Raw genomic sequence first — 16,118 nt, 5'->3', positions numbered from 1 at the left:
GGGCCGGGTGGACCGTCTGGGCGTGGCTTGGCCCTGGGCTTGTGCAGCCGGTTCTTGAGGCCTCTGTGCTGGGTTGAGCAGAGCTGGGTTCAGGAGGCCCTCCTCCTCTGGTTCCTGTTCTGTGTTGTTTCCGGTTGGGCTGACCTCTCTTGGGGTGTGGCTTTCCTGTTGGGCGTGTGTGGTGCACTCAGGGACCCTTCCTCTGAGCTGGTCGATGTGTCGCCTTATGTGTCTGTCCCCCTCCACCCCCACGATGTAAGAGAGGGGTCCAGTTTTCTCAACCACTGTCCCGGGAACCCATGGATGCCCTGCCCCGTAGTTCCTTGCCCAGACCAGGTCCCCCACATTGAGAACTCTGTGTGCTGGTGATGATGGTGATGCTGATGCTGATGGTGATGATGACAATGATGATGATGATGATGGTGGCCTATCCATCTCTGCTGCTACTCGGTCTGGGTGTAAACAGTCCAGCTTGGTGATGAGACACCGTCCCCATTGCAGTTCCGCTGGGCTCTTCCCGGTAGCAACACACGGTGTAGTGTGTTGGGCAAGTAGAAATTTGGCCAGTCTGTGATGCCAGTCCCTGCTGATGATGCGCCGGAGTGCATCCTTGGTCATCCTTACCATCTGTTCAGCTTGCCCATTAGTCAATGGATGAAAGGGCGTGGAGGTGGAGTGCCTAATCCAATTCGCCTTCAAGAACGCCTGGAAATCATTAGCGGTAAATTGAGGCCCGTTATCAGACACAATTACGTCGGGGAGGCCGTGTGTGGCAAAGAGAGCTCTGAGCACCTGGATTGTCCTACCCAAGGTCATGTTGGGAACAGGGACTACCTCCAGCCACTTGGAGTGGCTGTCCACTACTAGAAAGAACAGTTTGCCCTGAAAAGGCCCTGCATAGTCAATGTGGATGCGGGACCAGGGTGTGTGTGTGTGGTCTCCCACCTGTGCACGGGTGCATGTGGCATCTCTGGCCTGGATCTCTGGCACGTGTAACAGGCCTTGACCCATTCCTCAATGTCCTTGTCCAGCCCTGGCCACCAGAGGTAGCTTCTGGCCAGTGCCTTCATCCTAACCACCCCCGGGTATCCCTCATGTAAGGAGTCCAATACCTTGCCCCGGACTGCGGTGGGAATGATGACCCTGCTTCCCCAGAGGAGGCAACCCCTGTACGTGGAGAGCTCATTGTGCCTGGTGAAATAGGCCTGGAACTCGGGCCCCGGGGACTTGTCCTGCCACCCTGTGCAAACCCGAGTGTACCCTGCTCATGATGTTGTCGGTGGCTGTGTTGCTGTCAATGTCCCTGGCATGGAGTGGGCATTCTGGTAGCTCCTACAGGGCTAGGATCTGTGTTGCTGGTGCCGGGCCTGGTTTGGGGGTGTCAATGGGCAGCCTACCTAGGCCGTCTGCATGGCCCAGCTCCTTCCCTGGCTTGTGTACCAGCTTGCAATTGTAGGCTGCAAGGAAGATGGACCAACGGAGCATTCTGGGGGACAGAATTTGGGGCGTCTGCCTGTCCGTTGTGAACAGACCTAGGAGTGGTTTGTGGTCCGTGTAGATAGTGAACTCCCTGCCATACAGATAATCGTGGAATTTTTTGATTCCTGCCACGATTGCCAGGGCTTCCCTGTCAATTTGGGCGTAGTTTCTTTCTGCTCCAGACAGCGTCCTGGAATAGTAGGCTATGGGAATTTGCGCCCCATTGGGCTCGAGGTGACTGAGTACTGCGACCACACCGTAAGAGGATGCATCACATGCAATGCATATGGGCTTTGTCTCGATGAAATGGGTTACTGTGGACTTATCCAACAGTAGTGCTTTTAAAACTCTGAAGCTTTGGTCGTCGGCAGGAGTCCAGACCTGTGGAGTGGCTCTGCAATGGCTGCCTTGTGTGGAAGGAATGCGTGGTAGAAGTTCAACAGGCCCAGGAATGCCTGTAGCTCTGCCTTGTTCTTGGGTGTGGGTGCTAGTTTGATGGCCCTCACCTTGGACTCTGTGGGGTGGATTCCCCTGGCATCTACCCTGAATCCCAAGAATTCTGTGGAGGGAACACCTATGCTGCATTTCTCCCTCTTGAGTTTGAGGCCAGCTGTACGCAGCCTGGACAGTACCTCCCTGACCCTACCTGCCAGCTATTCTGCTGATGCTCCTGCAATCAGGATGTCATCAAAATAGGGGCAGACTCCTGGGATGCCCCTGAGTGTCTTCTCCATAACTTCCTGGAAAATGCCAGGAGCAACGCTGACCCCAAACTGCAGTCTGTTCACCCGGAATGCTCCCCTGTGTGTTACTATGGTTTGAATGTCAGCTGTTGCCCTAGTAACCGTGAGTTGCTGGTACGCCTGCGCAAGATCGAGCCTTGCAAAGATGGCGCCACCTTGGAGGGAAACGAGAACGTGGCTGACCGTGGGGACCGGGTAAGTGTGCGGGTTCAGGGCGCGGTTCACTGAGCACTTGTAGTTGGCACATATCCTTATTTCCCCGTTGGATTTGAGGGGGGTGACGATTGGGGTTTCCCACTCCCCCACATCTACAGGCTCTAAGATTCCCTGGGCCACCAGCTTATCCAGTTCGCACTCGATTTTGTGTTTGAGCACGAAGGGGACTCGCCACGGCCGGACCCTAACGGGGGGAACGTTCGAGTTAAGCTTGAACGATATGGGGGGCCCTGTGTACCTGCCCAGAGTCCCGTCGAAGACATCTGCAAACTCCTTGCAGACGGCCTTGACGGAGTTCCCCTGGATCCGGTGGATCCCGGAGACTGTGATTCCCAGGGCCTCGAACCAGTCTAGGCCAATCAGGCTGGCTCTCCGGCCCTCTGCCACTACAACCTCCAGGTGCTCTTCACGACCCTTAAACCCCACCGAGACGGTAGCCTCCCCCTTTACCTTGACCGGCGAATTCTGAAAATCGGTCAGGATTAAATTTGTAGGCCGTAATTTAATCCGCTGCTTGCTACGGCTATTTATGTAGTTAAGGGTCTCGTCTGAAATGATCGAGACCGCTGATCTGGAGTCAAGCTCCATGCTGCAAGGGATGCCTTGCAAGCGGATTGTTAGTCTAATTTTGAGTTTGAGCAGCCGGCGGCTACCCGTGTGGTTAATGGCCAGCCGGCTCTCAACATAGCCAATTCGCGTTTTGGTACCTTCGAACGGCAATTCCTCCGGTTGCAGCTTGTGGATCTCCTCTCGGGGGCGGCAGCTATGATAGACCGCGGCTATGTGGCCTGTTTTCTTGCAGGCCCGACACGTGGCCGACCAGAACTTACAGAGGCTGTGCACGTGGTTCCCAATACACCCTGCGCACTTCTGAGGGTTGGCAGCATTGCTGGGAGGCCTGGGCTTGTCTGGGCGTCTGACTCGCTGGTCGGGGGTTGACTTTCTCTGGAGGAGGTCGATGCTCTGGTCGTCCTCGGCTGTGGCGACCTGCCGGTGGATGCTGGCTGCCTGGCTGCCGGTCCGGGTCTCCTGGACTGCTTGGATGTCCCCGCAGGCCGCTTCGTGGGCCAGGATGGCGTCCTCGGCTTCCTGGAGCGAAACCTCCTCTCTCTCGAACAGGCGCTCTTGCAGCCGCCTGTCTCGTAGGCCGCAAATCAGCCAGTCCCGTAGCTGCTCCTCCAAGTTCGAAAACCTGCAGGCGATGGTGGCTTCTCGTAGGCCGGCGAGGAATTCAGCACCGGACTCGTCAGCACCTTTTTTCGAACTGTGACCTTGCGGCCACTTTGGAGCGCCGGGGCCGGATGTTGGCGTTGAGCTTGGCCACAAGGTCCCGGTACGCGACGGTGTTGATGGCCTCCGGGGCGAACAGGTTCGCGGCGATCTCCAGGAGTGCTGGTCCCCCAATGCAGAGCAGGGCTGCCGCCTTCGCGCTGTCCTCCAAGATCAGATTGAACCGCATGTACAGTTCGGCGTGAGCCAGGTAACGGGCCCATGTCTCGGGGTGGCGGGTGTCGAATTCGCGGGGTTGTCCGGCTCTTGCCATCACGGTGTTGGTTCGGGTCTCGAGTCGCGGATGCGCTGACCGGCGTGGTCCGGTCGGCTGGCGGTCGTGGGGGGAGGAAGAAGGAAGGAAAATGTGTTTCCCTTCAGCTCGCGGAGCGTTCCCCCAGTGACTTCAGCTCCTTGTCAGCAGCAATCCCACCTTCGTCGCCACTATTGTGTAGTGGGTCCGACACAAGGAAGAGATGCCAGCCGGAGTACGTGTTCAGCTCTTTATTGGAAGGGGGTAGTGTACTAAGGAATGAGGGTTACCTGGCCTCCTTAAATACCTAGCCAGGTAAGCGGACAGCCAATGGGGTTGGCCCTAGGTTTCCCGCCGAAACTAGGTTTCCCGCCAAAATCGTTCAGGCCAACGCCCTCTGGTGGCTGTTGCTATGCAGGTGCCTGCATACATAACACCACCTATTCTATATCTGTGCTTTTCTCACCATTGAATTTCATTTTGTAAGATAGAGTTCCAGTGTGTTGAAATGCTTCTGTATCTTCTGGAGTGTTGGCTATTACTGCCAGCTTGGTGTCATATGCAAATTTGATAAGTTCCCCTTCTATTAGCAACTCAACAAGTTACAACAATATTTGTCAAGCAATGTTTGTTAGATATTTAGATAATTTGTTGGAGCCATGGTGGTGTAGTGGTTTGAATGCAGTATAGCAGGCTAATTCTGCTGTAAACCACTTAGAGAGGGCTGTAAAGCACTGTGAAGCAATATATAAGTCTAAGTGCTATTGCAATTTTATATCCCGTTAAATGCCCAGTTAGGTAGCTAAAGTCTTTAAATGCAAAAGACTTATTTGAATGGAAGACAATCAGTAACGCATCAACTTTATTGTTGGATGGTATATGTTTAGTATTTTTCATAATCCAATCTGGCAGTGCTAACATGGCGTTTATAAACATAAACTTTGGCCAATATTGGACACCTTCATGTGTAGATATTCTCTTAGTTTTTCTCACCAGCTTCCTAACTTTCCAAAAGGGGTGGGTCAATCCCCCCCCCGAGAGTATATATGTTTTATAGGGTTGAACTTGGAGGGAAGAATGGAAATAGGAGTTCTCTGTGATACAAATTGTTCTAATCCCTACCCTTAACCCTCCATTTTCTGGGCTGATTTCAGACAGCTTTTTGTGATTTTTGATGGGTAAAGGGTTAAAGACAGAAAAGGGACCTGCTTGGCTCCCAGAGGCTCCCTGCTGCCATCCTGACCCTTAAACTTTTCCAAACCAGTGAAAATGATCTGAAATTGGCTCAAAAAACCTCCTTCTTTGGAGGATTTGGGATATGGATTTAAGAGTAAGAATGGGAGCTGTTTGTCTCCATTTTTTAAAAATCCCATTTATATCCCGCCCTTTTCTCCGAAGACTCAGGGCGGCTTAAAATCTAAAGCACAAATCAATGTGCTTAGCAATTTCCAGCCTTAATTTTGAATACATATTTGAATACTATTAAAATATGTCACTGAAATGCTATCATTTTGCTGCCAGATTTCACTGGCACAATCTGGGGTGGGGGGGTGAGACTGGTAGAACATATGCAATGCAGCAGAATACACTCTGATTGTTATCTATTCTTAGTTTATGATTTCTGGAAGCACACAATGGTACTTCCTTCATACAAGTTTCTAAAAATGTTCTGCTCCTGGAAAATTACTACATGAAAGAGAATACATAGAAAGAGAATTTTGTTTAAATAAATAGGCAGACATTTGGCCTCCATCGACTACCTCAAATACACTTTTAAGAAATGATTCAATGAGAGAGAGAGAGAGAGAGAGAGAGAGAGAGAGAGAGAGAGAGAGAGAGAGAGAGAGAGTATCTATATAGCTTCTGCATGTTGTTTTAGCACAAATTCCTTTTATTTGCCCACTGCATGCTTAACTATTAGAATGCAGTAATAATGTTTATTTTACATGAGACAGTATTAATACTAGTTATTCTCTTAATGTCAACAACTATTGTTAATATTTTGACTTCACTAAAGTTTTCATCAATGTACTAAATTAAAATTGTTAAGTTTGAAAGGAATCCATCTATTATTATAGCAATCAGACTGGGTCATGCAAAAGGACTGTTCCATTTTTCTCCTGGGTTTCTTGAGACACATCATGCTGGAACCTGGCTGTGAGGTTGCACACTTGCTCCAAGAAATTCAATAAGTGTTCCTCTTTGATTCCTTGGAGGAGGACATCTCATGACGGGAGGCCAGCATGATCAGGAATGGAGACCCAGCCTCAGCCCCAGGAAGAAGCCTGGTCTCAAAAGATCAGAAGAAAACAGCCTGAAATTAGATTGTTGTTGTTAGTTGCAAAGTCGTGTCCGACCCATTGCAACCCCATGGACAACGTTCCTCCAGGCCTTCCTGTCCTCTACCATCTTCTGGAGTCCATTTAAGCTCACACCTACTGCTTCAGTGACTCCATCCAGCCACCTCATTCTCTGTCGTCCGAAATTAGATTACTCCATTATAAAAAGAATGAGGAGAGGGGAGCGAGATCTGCCTACCACAAATAAAGTGGTTTCAAGCACTGTCCAGATGGGGGACGAAACGGAGAATTTAAAACTGGATATCATTATAAATGAGTCTTGAGACTGATGCATTGACAAGCTGGGGTGGTGTTTTTTTTGTCATTAACTTTTTTCATTCCTGTCTACCTGTGATGAATATTCCTGTATTCTGTATCCTGAGATGCCTGAATGCACCTGTTCCCTGATCTGTCCTTAGAAGGGGAGAAAAAAAGGATTTTGTTCTCGGCTGGGTAGTCTGTGTGCCACTTTTAAAAAATCTTTCATGAAACGATGCAGTTAAAAAAAAAACACTTCATTAACTCATTTCCTTTTGAAGGGCTGCCGATCTATTATTGTCAGAACTAGCTGTAACTAAATTTTGAAAATGCCCTGCAATCAATCAAATATATTTATTTCTTATTTAAAATTTCTAATTGCCTTATATTTTAGGAATACTTCACTGCTTTGAGCATAGTACTATTATGGCTGGTTGCACAGTCAGCCAGATGTTTTGGATTTCGCATTTTTATCCACCTATTGAGTTCTTCCCAAGGACCTGGGATAGGTAAATATTGTGTCTGATGGCATTAAAAGTGTAGTTGCAGGATGTAAGTTGTTCTGAGTAATGCTGCCTTTTGCAATTGTCTGATGGTGATTTTATCAGTGCTGATGGTGTTCAAATGGTGCTCTAGATATTTTGGGACTTCATCTAAGTTGCTTATTATTATTGGCACTATCTTTGCTTTCTTTAGGTGCAGTCATTCTACTTCTATTTGCAGGTCTTTCATTTTGTGTTTTTATTCAATTCCATCTTTTTTATTCTGTTGTCTCCAGGCACTGCCACATCCACTATCAACTTTTTTGTCTTTCTTATCAAAAATTGTTAAGTCTGGGGTGTTGTATGGCACGTTGCTTGTTTGTTTGAATTCTAAAGTCCCAGAGCACTTTAGTTTCTTCATTTTCTATTACTTTGACTATCTTGTGGTCTCACCAGTTCTTGCTTTCAGGCAAATGGTATTTCTTGCAGTGCACCATTGTAGTTACTTTGCATGCCATTGTCTGTAATTATTCTGTTTGATCTTTCTGCAGCAATTAACTAGCGAGTCCCCTGTTTCTTCAGCTTCCTTGCAGAGACAATGTTTGCTGTCTGTTGCTGGCATCTCAATTCTGGCTTCGTATGCATTTGTTCTTAAGGTTTGGTCTTGTGCAGCCAGAATTAGTCCCAGATGAAGTTGTGTAAAGGCCTTAAGGGTCATAGCTGACACCCATCATTTTGCAGGAGCTGTGAGTCTTGTAGGATCTCCAAGTTGCATTGCACCCTTGAATGGTGAAATGCCCCCTCCCATCCAAAGTCAGATATGAAATATCTTCAAATCTGGGAAGCCCAAAAAACTACAACACTTGGTCTAGTTAGCACTGAGTTGGATTTAACTTTCTGAAAGGGAACCTAAGATGTGATTCAGGGATGTAAATATGGTTGGTTATGAAATTTGTTTGGGATTACTTTTATAAGAGTTAAGTGGTGATCTCATTCTAGAAGGCAGGTCCAGGGATAGAAAAGGCATCGTTCCTGAGTCCTGATAGACCCATGTTTAATCAAAGGAACCAAGAGTGCATTAATTCTTCTAGAATTTCTAGCCATGCAGAAAATATGACAGACAAGCAATAACCTAGCCTTATTAGTGCTCTGTAGGTGATGACCAACAACTTGAATTACATCCCAAAGCAAACTGGCAACCAATGTCACTCATGAAGCAAAGATCTCAGCTTTGAGTGGCTTTCTAGAGCAGCTCCAAGAACAGCACATTGTTGTTGCAGTGCACAAGTTTGTGACTAGGACATGAGTGACAATCTGAAGGCCTTCCAATCCATGAAGGGGCTCAACTGGAGCACCAGATGGAGTTGTGCAAAGGCCCTCTTGATACATCCACCACTTATTCTTTGATTCCAGTATAGGGGAAAATCTCTGTCTCTCTCACTCTCTCACACATACACACATGCACACCGATACATATGTAAACTGAGGACATGATGCTTTTATATAAACCATATAGACAGATGAAGGTGTCAAAATATTTTTTTAAAAAAACATTCAAGAGACTGTAGATAAAAGGGAAATATTTTAGAAGGAATCAAATTTGTGTTTGCTTTATAATTTAACATCAATCCTACAATTATTAAAGGGATGATGAGTTTATCACTCTAAATAGTGAGTAGACATCTGGCTCTCCAAACAGTTTAAATTTCAGCCACAAGCAGCCTAACCAGCATGGACAATGGTTACATTGCTGAATACTGTATTTCAGCAAAATTCAAGAAAACATTAATTCAGAAAGAACTAATAGATATTGGTCTGATGAAGCATGGTAATTCATATTTTTATGTAAAGTCCAATGCCTATATATTATACTAAGGTAAAGGTAAAGGTTCCCCCGCACATGTGTGCTAGTCATTCCCGACTCTAGGGGCTGGTGCTTATCTCCCTTTCAAAGCTGAAGAGCCAGCGTTTGTCTGAGGACATCTCCGTGGTCATGTGGCCGGCATGACTAGATGCCAAAGGCGCACGGAACGCTGTTACCTTCCCACTGTAGTGGTCCCTATTTTTCTACTTGCATTTTTATGTGCTTTCAAACTGCTAGGTTGGCAGAAGCTAGGACAAGTAACAGGCGCTCACTCTGTTACGGGGCACTCGGGATTCGACCCGCCAAACTGCTGACCTTCTGATCGACAAGCTCAGCATCCTAACCCACTGAGCCACCGCGTCCTATATAAATATATATGGCCAATTTTTAATAATCTGTTGTACCATTATGTTTGCTTACATACTGGATTCCATATGTCAACAATGACATAAATCAACAATCATGTACCATGAATGCCAAGTGAATGTTGTAATTACTTCCCAACATAATTTTCTGGGGTCAACAGTTCAACTATGAAAAATGAGCACATTTACTTGACACAATCTATTTGGTACCTATAGTTTGGCAGAATCAATAGTTCTACCAAACCATTTTGGATTTGCTGAGGATTAAAAACAATCCTGGATGGATCCTGGACTAATTTTATGGGGCAGGTGGGGAAAGGCTGATAAGTACTATCTTATGAGCATCGCCCAGTCTGATCTATTCTACCAAACCACCTGACTTTGATCTCCCCTTCCCTTCGTTGTCAAAGTAGCCTCAGCAGTAAGAAACAAAGTCCAGAAAAAGTCTACCTCTCTGGCTTGCCCACATCCCTAACTTCTACTACCATCTATCTCCCTCTATCTCTCCATCCTGTCAACCACTAGTGCTATTGATATTCCAGAATAGCATGACCCATTACTCCATCCCTTCTCTGGTCTTCCCAATATCTTCCCTTCTTTTCTGTTTTTCCCTGATGCACATCTCTAGAACAATTCCTATATGACTAATTCTACACTTTAGTTTGGTATGACTCAACTTTAGTTGAGTTAGATTCAAATATTGCCACATCTGCATGGACAATAAAGCAAAGGTTGACTTTCTTTTTCATAATAGCCACTATCAGTTTTGCAGAGGAAAAGAAAGATGAATTATTTTATTTTATTTATTAAATTTATATCCATCTCACTGTCCCAAGTGTCTGGGAAGCTCATTTTTTACAAGGTGTTTTCAACATGGAGCTTAGCTTTTCTCAGCTGACTTTGATATTGGGAATTTTATAAACATTAATGCTTAATCCATGAGCAATTCCAAATTAGTTATCAGAATTATAAAAATGGGCATCAGTCTCTTTCCTTTATTCCTGTCAGATAGAACATTTAACAAGAAGCATGAAATATTTTGTAAATACAAATCAGTGCTCGTAATCCTCATCCCCCCTCCTTCTGCCCTCAGTTTGTTGATTGGAGGATATTTGAATTGGCTTTAGATATTTCCTCCACTGGCAGAGAGAATATCCAGTGGGGGAGAGCATATTGTTCTGGAAATCTCATTCTTTGCCCACGAAAGCCTTTCCAAGTGTAGATCAAATTTTTTGGGTTCCTACCAGGTGTGGTTTTCTTAAGTGATGGTGGATCTGCATTTTAAGCACATCCATTCCCACAAAGCCCCCTTGCATCAGCACAAATAGCATGAATTGTGTAGGTTATCATTATGGAAGACATGTCTGCAATATTGTTTTATACATAAATGTATCTTGCAATTGTACATGCACATTTATGCTGCCAGCCAACGTATCTCTAATATCATTAGAACACTCTCCTCTCCCCCCAACCTCTGAAATCTGCATTGTCCCCACCCTATCCTTATTTAAACAAGTTCTTAAAACCCAGTTCCTCCAATCCTTGGGCTAGAGTGAATGGCAGAGCCCATAACAAGATGAGTGGTTTATTAGAACTAGTGTTATTTTTCCAGATCTGCTTTTTAATCCTTAGATTCTGTTTTTATATTGTTTGCCTTAAACTGTGTACTGTCCAGTGTCATAGTGGGAAACTTATCCTCTTTTTTACATCCCTCTTCAATTCTGTCGGAAGACTAATTTATACTTCTAATATCTTTTCATACAGGTTAGTTACTTTTTCTTACAGCCATCATTCGACTTTCACTTTAGTTTATTTACTTCACTTTCATGTACCTATATAGCTATTAGGCAGTGTTTCAATCTTGTGAGATTTATTACAATCTATTAGAAGCAGTATTAAATTAGAACAAGTCATTTTTTGTATAGTGAATTACTCGCCCAAGGCCTAATCTGTAAGTGTTGCTCTTCTTCAATATGGTTGAGATTCTGGTTACTTGTTTAAAAATGAACTTCTTTAAAAAGGATGCTTGAGCTCTGGAATCACTTAAACTATCATTGGATAGTCTTGCACACAAATTATTTCCTAGCCTAATCCATCTTGGAAGATATTTTGGAATAAAATTGAGAGGGGAGGGAAAATAATTTTATAGTAGAGAAAAGATGAGGAATGAAATCAGACAGAGTTCCTTCACTACTGTACAATGCCAAATAGTTTGTTTCTTTTGAATTGGCCTAGCTTTTCAGCGGACTTTAATGCACACTTGCATTCCTATAAAAGACAAAAGCCTTCTCAATATGTGACTATCCTTCCCCCAGCACTGAAACAAGGAGGATAAATATGGGAAGAACCACTTTTTCTTTCATTCAACAACCCTGTAATCCCTTGCATTGGGATGGAATTGGGGCAATTGAATGGAGCTGAGCATTTACTGGCCTGATGCCCTTCCTGACGTCTATGTGAAGCTCACAGCAGATATTTTCTTTTTGCAACCAGAGAGACAAATATCTGCCACTAGCTAAGATCAAACTCACAATGAGGTGTGAGCTCTATCACTAGGCCACCATGCTGCTCATGGAAATAACCACAGTGATTTACTGAAATTGCAATTTGATTATTAATTTGTATGTGGTAGGGATATCGGGTTGGCTATCATTCTGGAGAATAAGTATGTTAAAGAAATTATGAATAAGAGCTGATGACTGTATTTTGCTACTTCATTTTGTGATATTACCTGCACAGAAGTATTGAAATACAGAAAGTTCAAGATAGATACATAAGATAGATATACAAACCAATCTTTGCATTTGTTAGATGTATAGACATATGCTCACTTTTGTGGAAAAAAATAGGTGTGTACATCCTTACCTTTTAAATGAGTCCATTATTAGCAATTTGTTCATCACTGCACCTTCAATCTCACCAAAGAAGTTTCCAGTCTGAAGCCAAAAGAAAATGCTCAGAAGTTTGAGACAAATGCAAATCAACACTGGTTACAATTTTATTCCTATAAAATGATCAGAATTTTTTAACATCATAAAATGAAATCCCAAAGTCCCATTAGAAAGAGAATTCTAAACAAATAATAAAAAGCGTTTTCTTTAATAATTCCTACATGACCCATTTAATGCTCTGCATTTTAATCACACATATAAACATTTAGCTTTATATTATGAAATAAGCTATTTAGACTCTATTTATTATGCTAAAAAGGAATTGACTAAGAAAGATAAGTTTGAGATAAGAAAACAAAGTCTTAAGTTGTGAGTTTTCTGGTCAATCCCAAAGAGATTTGGCTAGGCTTTTCCCCTTGACATTCAAATCCCCCATATTTGTAGCACATGTTATTTTGCTGTACAGGAACAACCTTTGTTGATTCCTTAAAGAAATAATCCCAGCATTTCTACATGGGTAAAAGGATGTTGCATGTGTAGCAGAGCTGGCTGAAAGGCTTTGTGGGAGCCTGGCCAGAGAGAGGGAAGTGGGAAGCTCGAACAGCTGCTGCCAGTTTGGGTGTAGCAGGCGTGGATCAGGTGGAAGGAAAGAAAGGGGAAGGAGAAAGGGGGGGTGGAGTGGTTATTGTTGTTGGGGAGAGACCAGGTGAAGCCAAAGAGGAGTTTGGGGTTTTATGTGATTCTTTTCCTCTGAAATAGAGGGAAGGAGAGAGAGAGAGAGAGAGAGAGAGAGAGAGAGAGAGAGAGAGAGAGAGAAAGCGGAGTTTTATTGCTTTCTTTCGCAGGGGGATATCCCGAGTGAAGGAAAGAATGAGAGTGAGAAGAGGGAAAGCTTGCTGGGGTTTTAAAGTCAGGTTTTAACTAGAAAGGAAGGGGGGATTTAACAAAGAGAGACATGGGACTATGAGTGCCGACAGAAGAGAAGGAGAGGCTGGTCGCTTCTGCATCAGAGATCAGCGGCCATCCGAACTTTGATCATTATCACCTGTGCAAGCTGTAGACATTGTGGGGAGCTGCCCTTGCGGGGTGAGCTGTTGCTGCAGACTATCTTTGCTCGTGCTTTCTGTTGCTGCTTGGAGCCAAAGGGCTTCCCCCCTGATTTTCCAAGCGGCTGCTACAAGCCATTGACTATTATTATCACAACTGCCAGGGGGTTGATAAACATTGTCACACACTGACTGCCGTGGCTAGGGGTTGGTCATCTCTGTTCCTGTAAACCCCTTTGATGATGAGAACCTGCCATTGCTTCACTCCATGTGAGTTCCCGCTAAAAAGGACATTCTACCAATGCCTTGAGAGCGCAGCTGCTGAGCGTAACCAAAAGGGGGGGCTAGGAGGGCCTGGGCTTTGGCAGCCTCTGAGGGGCTTACACTATTTATTATTTGCATTTATATACCGCCCCTCTCCCGAAGGACTTGGGGCGGTGTACAGGGCAATTAAAACACTATATACAATACATAATATACGAAAATTAAAATAAATTAAACCAAGTAGCCCTAACAATAAAACACATTCTAAAATGTAAAATGTAAAATTTAAAATCTAAAATCCCAGTCCCTCAGTCCAGGCCGGCAAGTTCAAATAGCCAAGTCTTCAGGTCACGGCGGAAAGAGCGAAGGTCAGGAGCCATCCGGAGCTCAACAGGGAGCTGATTCCAGAGGGCAGGCGCGCCCACAGAGAATGCTCTCCCCCTGGGGGCCGCCAGTCGACATTCCCTGACCGACGGCACCCTGAGGAGGCCCTCTCTGTGGGAGCGCACAGGACGATGGGAAGTTAACGCCGGCAAAAGGTACTCCCGTAAATAATCAGGACCCATGCCATTTAGGGTTTTATAGATCATCACTACACATGAATTCTATGAAGTTTGCTTTAATGAAATACTGATATTGCTGTAAGTGATAGACTTGGCTTCAATTATGCACCTGGGAGTTTGCTGGCAAAGAAATTGCAAGTGAGGCCCAAAACAGAAGAATTGTTCTGTTAAGAGTTTCCTTTTTATATCCAAATTATTTGAGTGGGTAAAATTTGGTTTGAGCATTTGCATTTTATAGCTTGAACACGTTCAGTTCTGAAGGCCTGTCTGAGGAATGAAGTTTGGGAAGACCGGATGTCAGTCATCAAATAAGTCTAAACATGCCTCACTTTCAGAAGAACATAATTATGCTTAAAATATACAAGAGTTATTAATCAACTTTTAAAGTTATCTTTCAACATAATAATAGGTTAAATAATTTGAAACAAAGGGTACGATCAGTTTTAATTCCCATTATTAGGAAATATTAAAATCTGTGGTTTGTTTATAATGAAACTGTGGAACTTTGTTTTACTTTAGCTAGATTATGTCCTAGAATTTTGTCTTCTACAGAAGTTAATTTGATCTGCTCAATTACTGTATATACAATACAACTAATTTTGTAGAGTATACAATTGTGCTGCTTTTTCAGTAACCCATGACAGAGGATGTTTATAGAATTCCCATAAAAGGGAAATGGAAGCAAATTCCATTATTTTTCAAGTTATAGTCCTGTTTCCATAGATTATATTCATAAGTGGAATTCAATGTAGTTTTTCCACTGACAGAACTTTTCAATTACAGAATCACCTTCATCAACCCTCAAACTCAGTTGCGTTACATAACTTTTTAAAATAAATTTGGGAAAAACAGGATAAATTCAGTAGAGAAGAAGAAATGAGATATTTATTCATTAGTGTTTGATTATGCCCTGCATCTGAAAATTTCTGATTACCCAATATATTTTTAGTTACTATTGCAAGAACCATTGTCTTATGGTTCTGTGTACTTCTAAAATATTAAATGTTAATTTATCATATTTAAAGTTATCACTGAGGAGATAGAAGCCATTATAGTATAAACATTGTTATTTAGTTAGCTGGAAGTTTGACACTAAGGAATCATCTGGTAACATCTGTTCTGGCTGTGACATTTTGTTGAATGGCTTACTGTAAACATTTAGAAATGCTTATGCCTTTTAATAAAAATTGTTAGTCAGAAAAGATGCTATCAGACTTCTGATATTTCACAAGTTTTATATAATTTTTATTGCTGAAAAACTTCAACTAAGTGCTGTATCAGGTTTGGCTAAAACCCAGATCATGTACTATCTTCTCCTTTTACTTCCTTTTTTAATATTTTAATTAATCCTGTAAAATTCTATGCAATTATCAACTGCCATAACTTGGTCATATAGAATTGGCAAAATGTTCAAAATCTAAACACAAACATTTCTAAAATTTGGGCAAAAGGCTTGAGGATAAATCCATATTTAATATGTCTTCAGGCATGGTAGACATGTCTGAAGAAGGGGTTATATAACCAAGTTATATAACAAGGGGAAGAAATGGAGGTAGTGACAGATTTTATTTTCCTGGGCTCCAAGATCACTGCAGATGGGGACTGTAGCCAAGAAATTAAAAGACGCTTGGGGAGGAAAGCCATGGCAAATCTAGACAGCACACTAAAAAGCAGAGACATCACCCTGTCAACAAAAGTGCGTATAGTCAAGGCTATGGTCTTCCCAGTTGCAATGTATGGCAGTGAAAGCTGGACCATAAGAAAGGCTGAGTGCCAAAGAATTGAGGCCTTTGAACTATGGTGCTGGAGAAGACTCCTGCGAGTCCCTTGGACTGCAAGGCGATCAAACCGGTCAGTCCTAGAGGAGATCAACCCTGACTGCTCTTTAGAAGGCCAGATCCTGAAGCTAAAACTCAAATACTTTGGCCACCTAATGAGAAGGAAGGACTCACTGGAGAAGAGCCTAATGCTGGGAAAGATTGAGGGCAATAGAAGAAGGGGACGACAGAGAATGAGGTGGCTGGATGGAGTCACTGAAGCAGTAGGCGTGAGCTTAAATGGACTCCAGCAGATGGTAGAGGACAGG

At 43.8% G+C, this 16,118-nt stretch overlaps 1 protein-coding gene across 1 annotated transcript in view; it reads right to left on the bottom strand.

Annotated features, from left to right (window-relative positions):
- The window catches only part of CACNA2D3 (calcium voltage-gated channel auxiliary subunit alpha2delta 3), a gene marked incomplete at its 5' end in the record, with an annotated part of 625,719 nt that overhangs the window by 39,335 nt on the left and 570,266 nt on the right, over positions 1–16,118 (bottom strand). The window contains one exon of the mRNA XM_081319069.1: positions 12,134–12,204. Within this exon, the coding sequence (XP_081175195.1) occupies positions 12,134–12,204 (71 nt within the window). The remainder of the gene's footprint in view (positions 1–12,133; positions 12,205–16,118) is intronic.

Source organism: Vipera berus (genome assembly GCF_964194415.1).
Source record: "Vipera berus genome assembly, chromosome: 2".
Taxonomy (NCBI): Eukaryota; Metazoa; Chordata; class Lepidosauria; order Squamata; family Viperidae; genus Vipera; species Vipera berus.
Note: the sequence above shows the minus strand (reverse complement) of the source record. Positions and strands in the feature narration are given on the sequence as shown.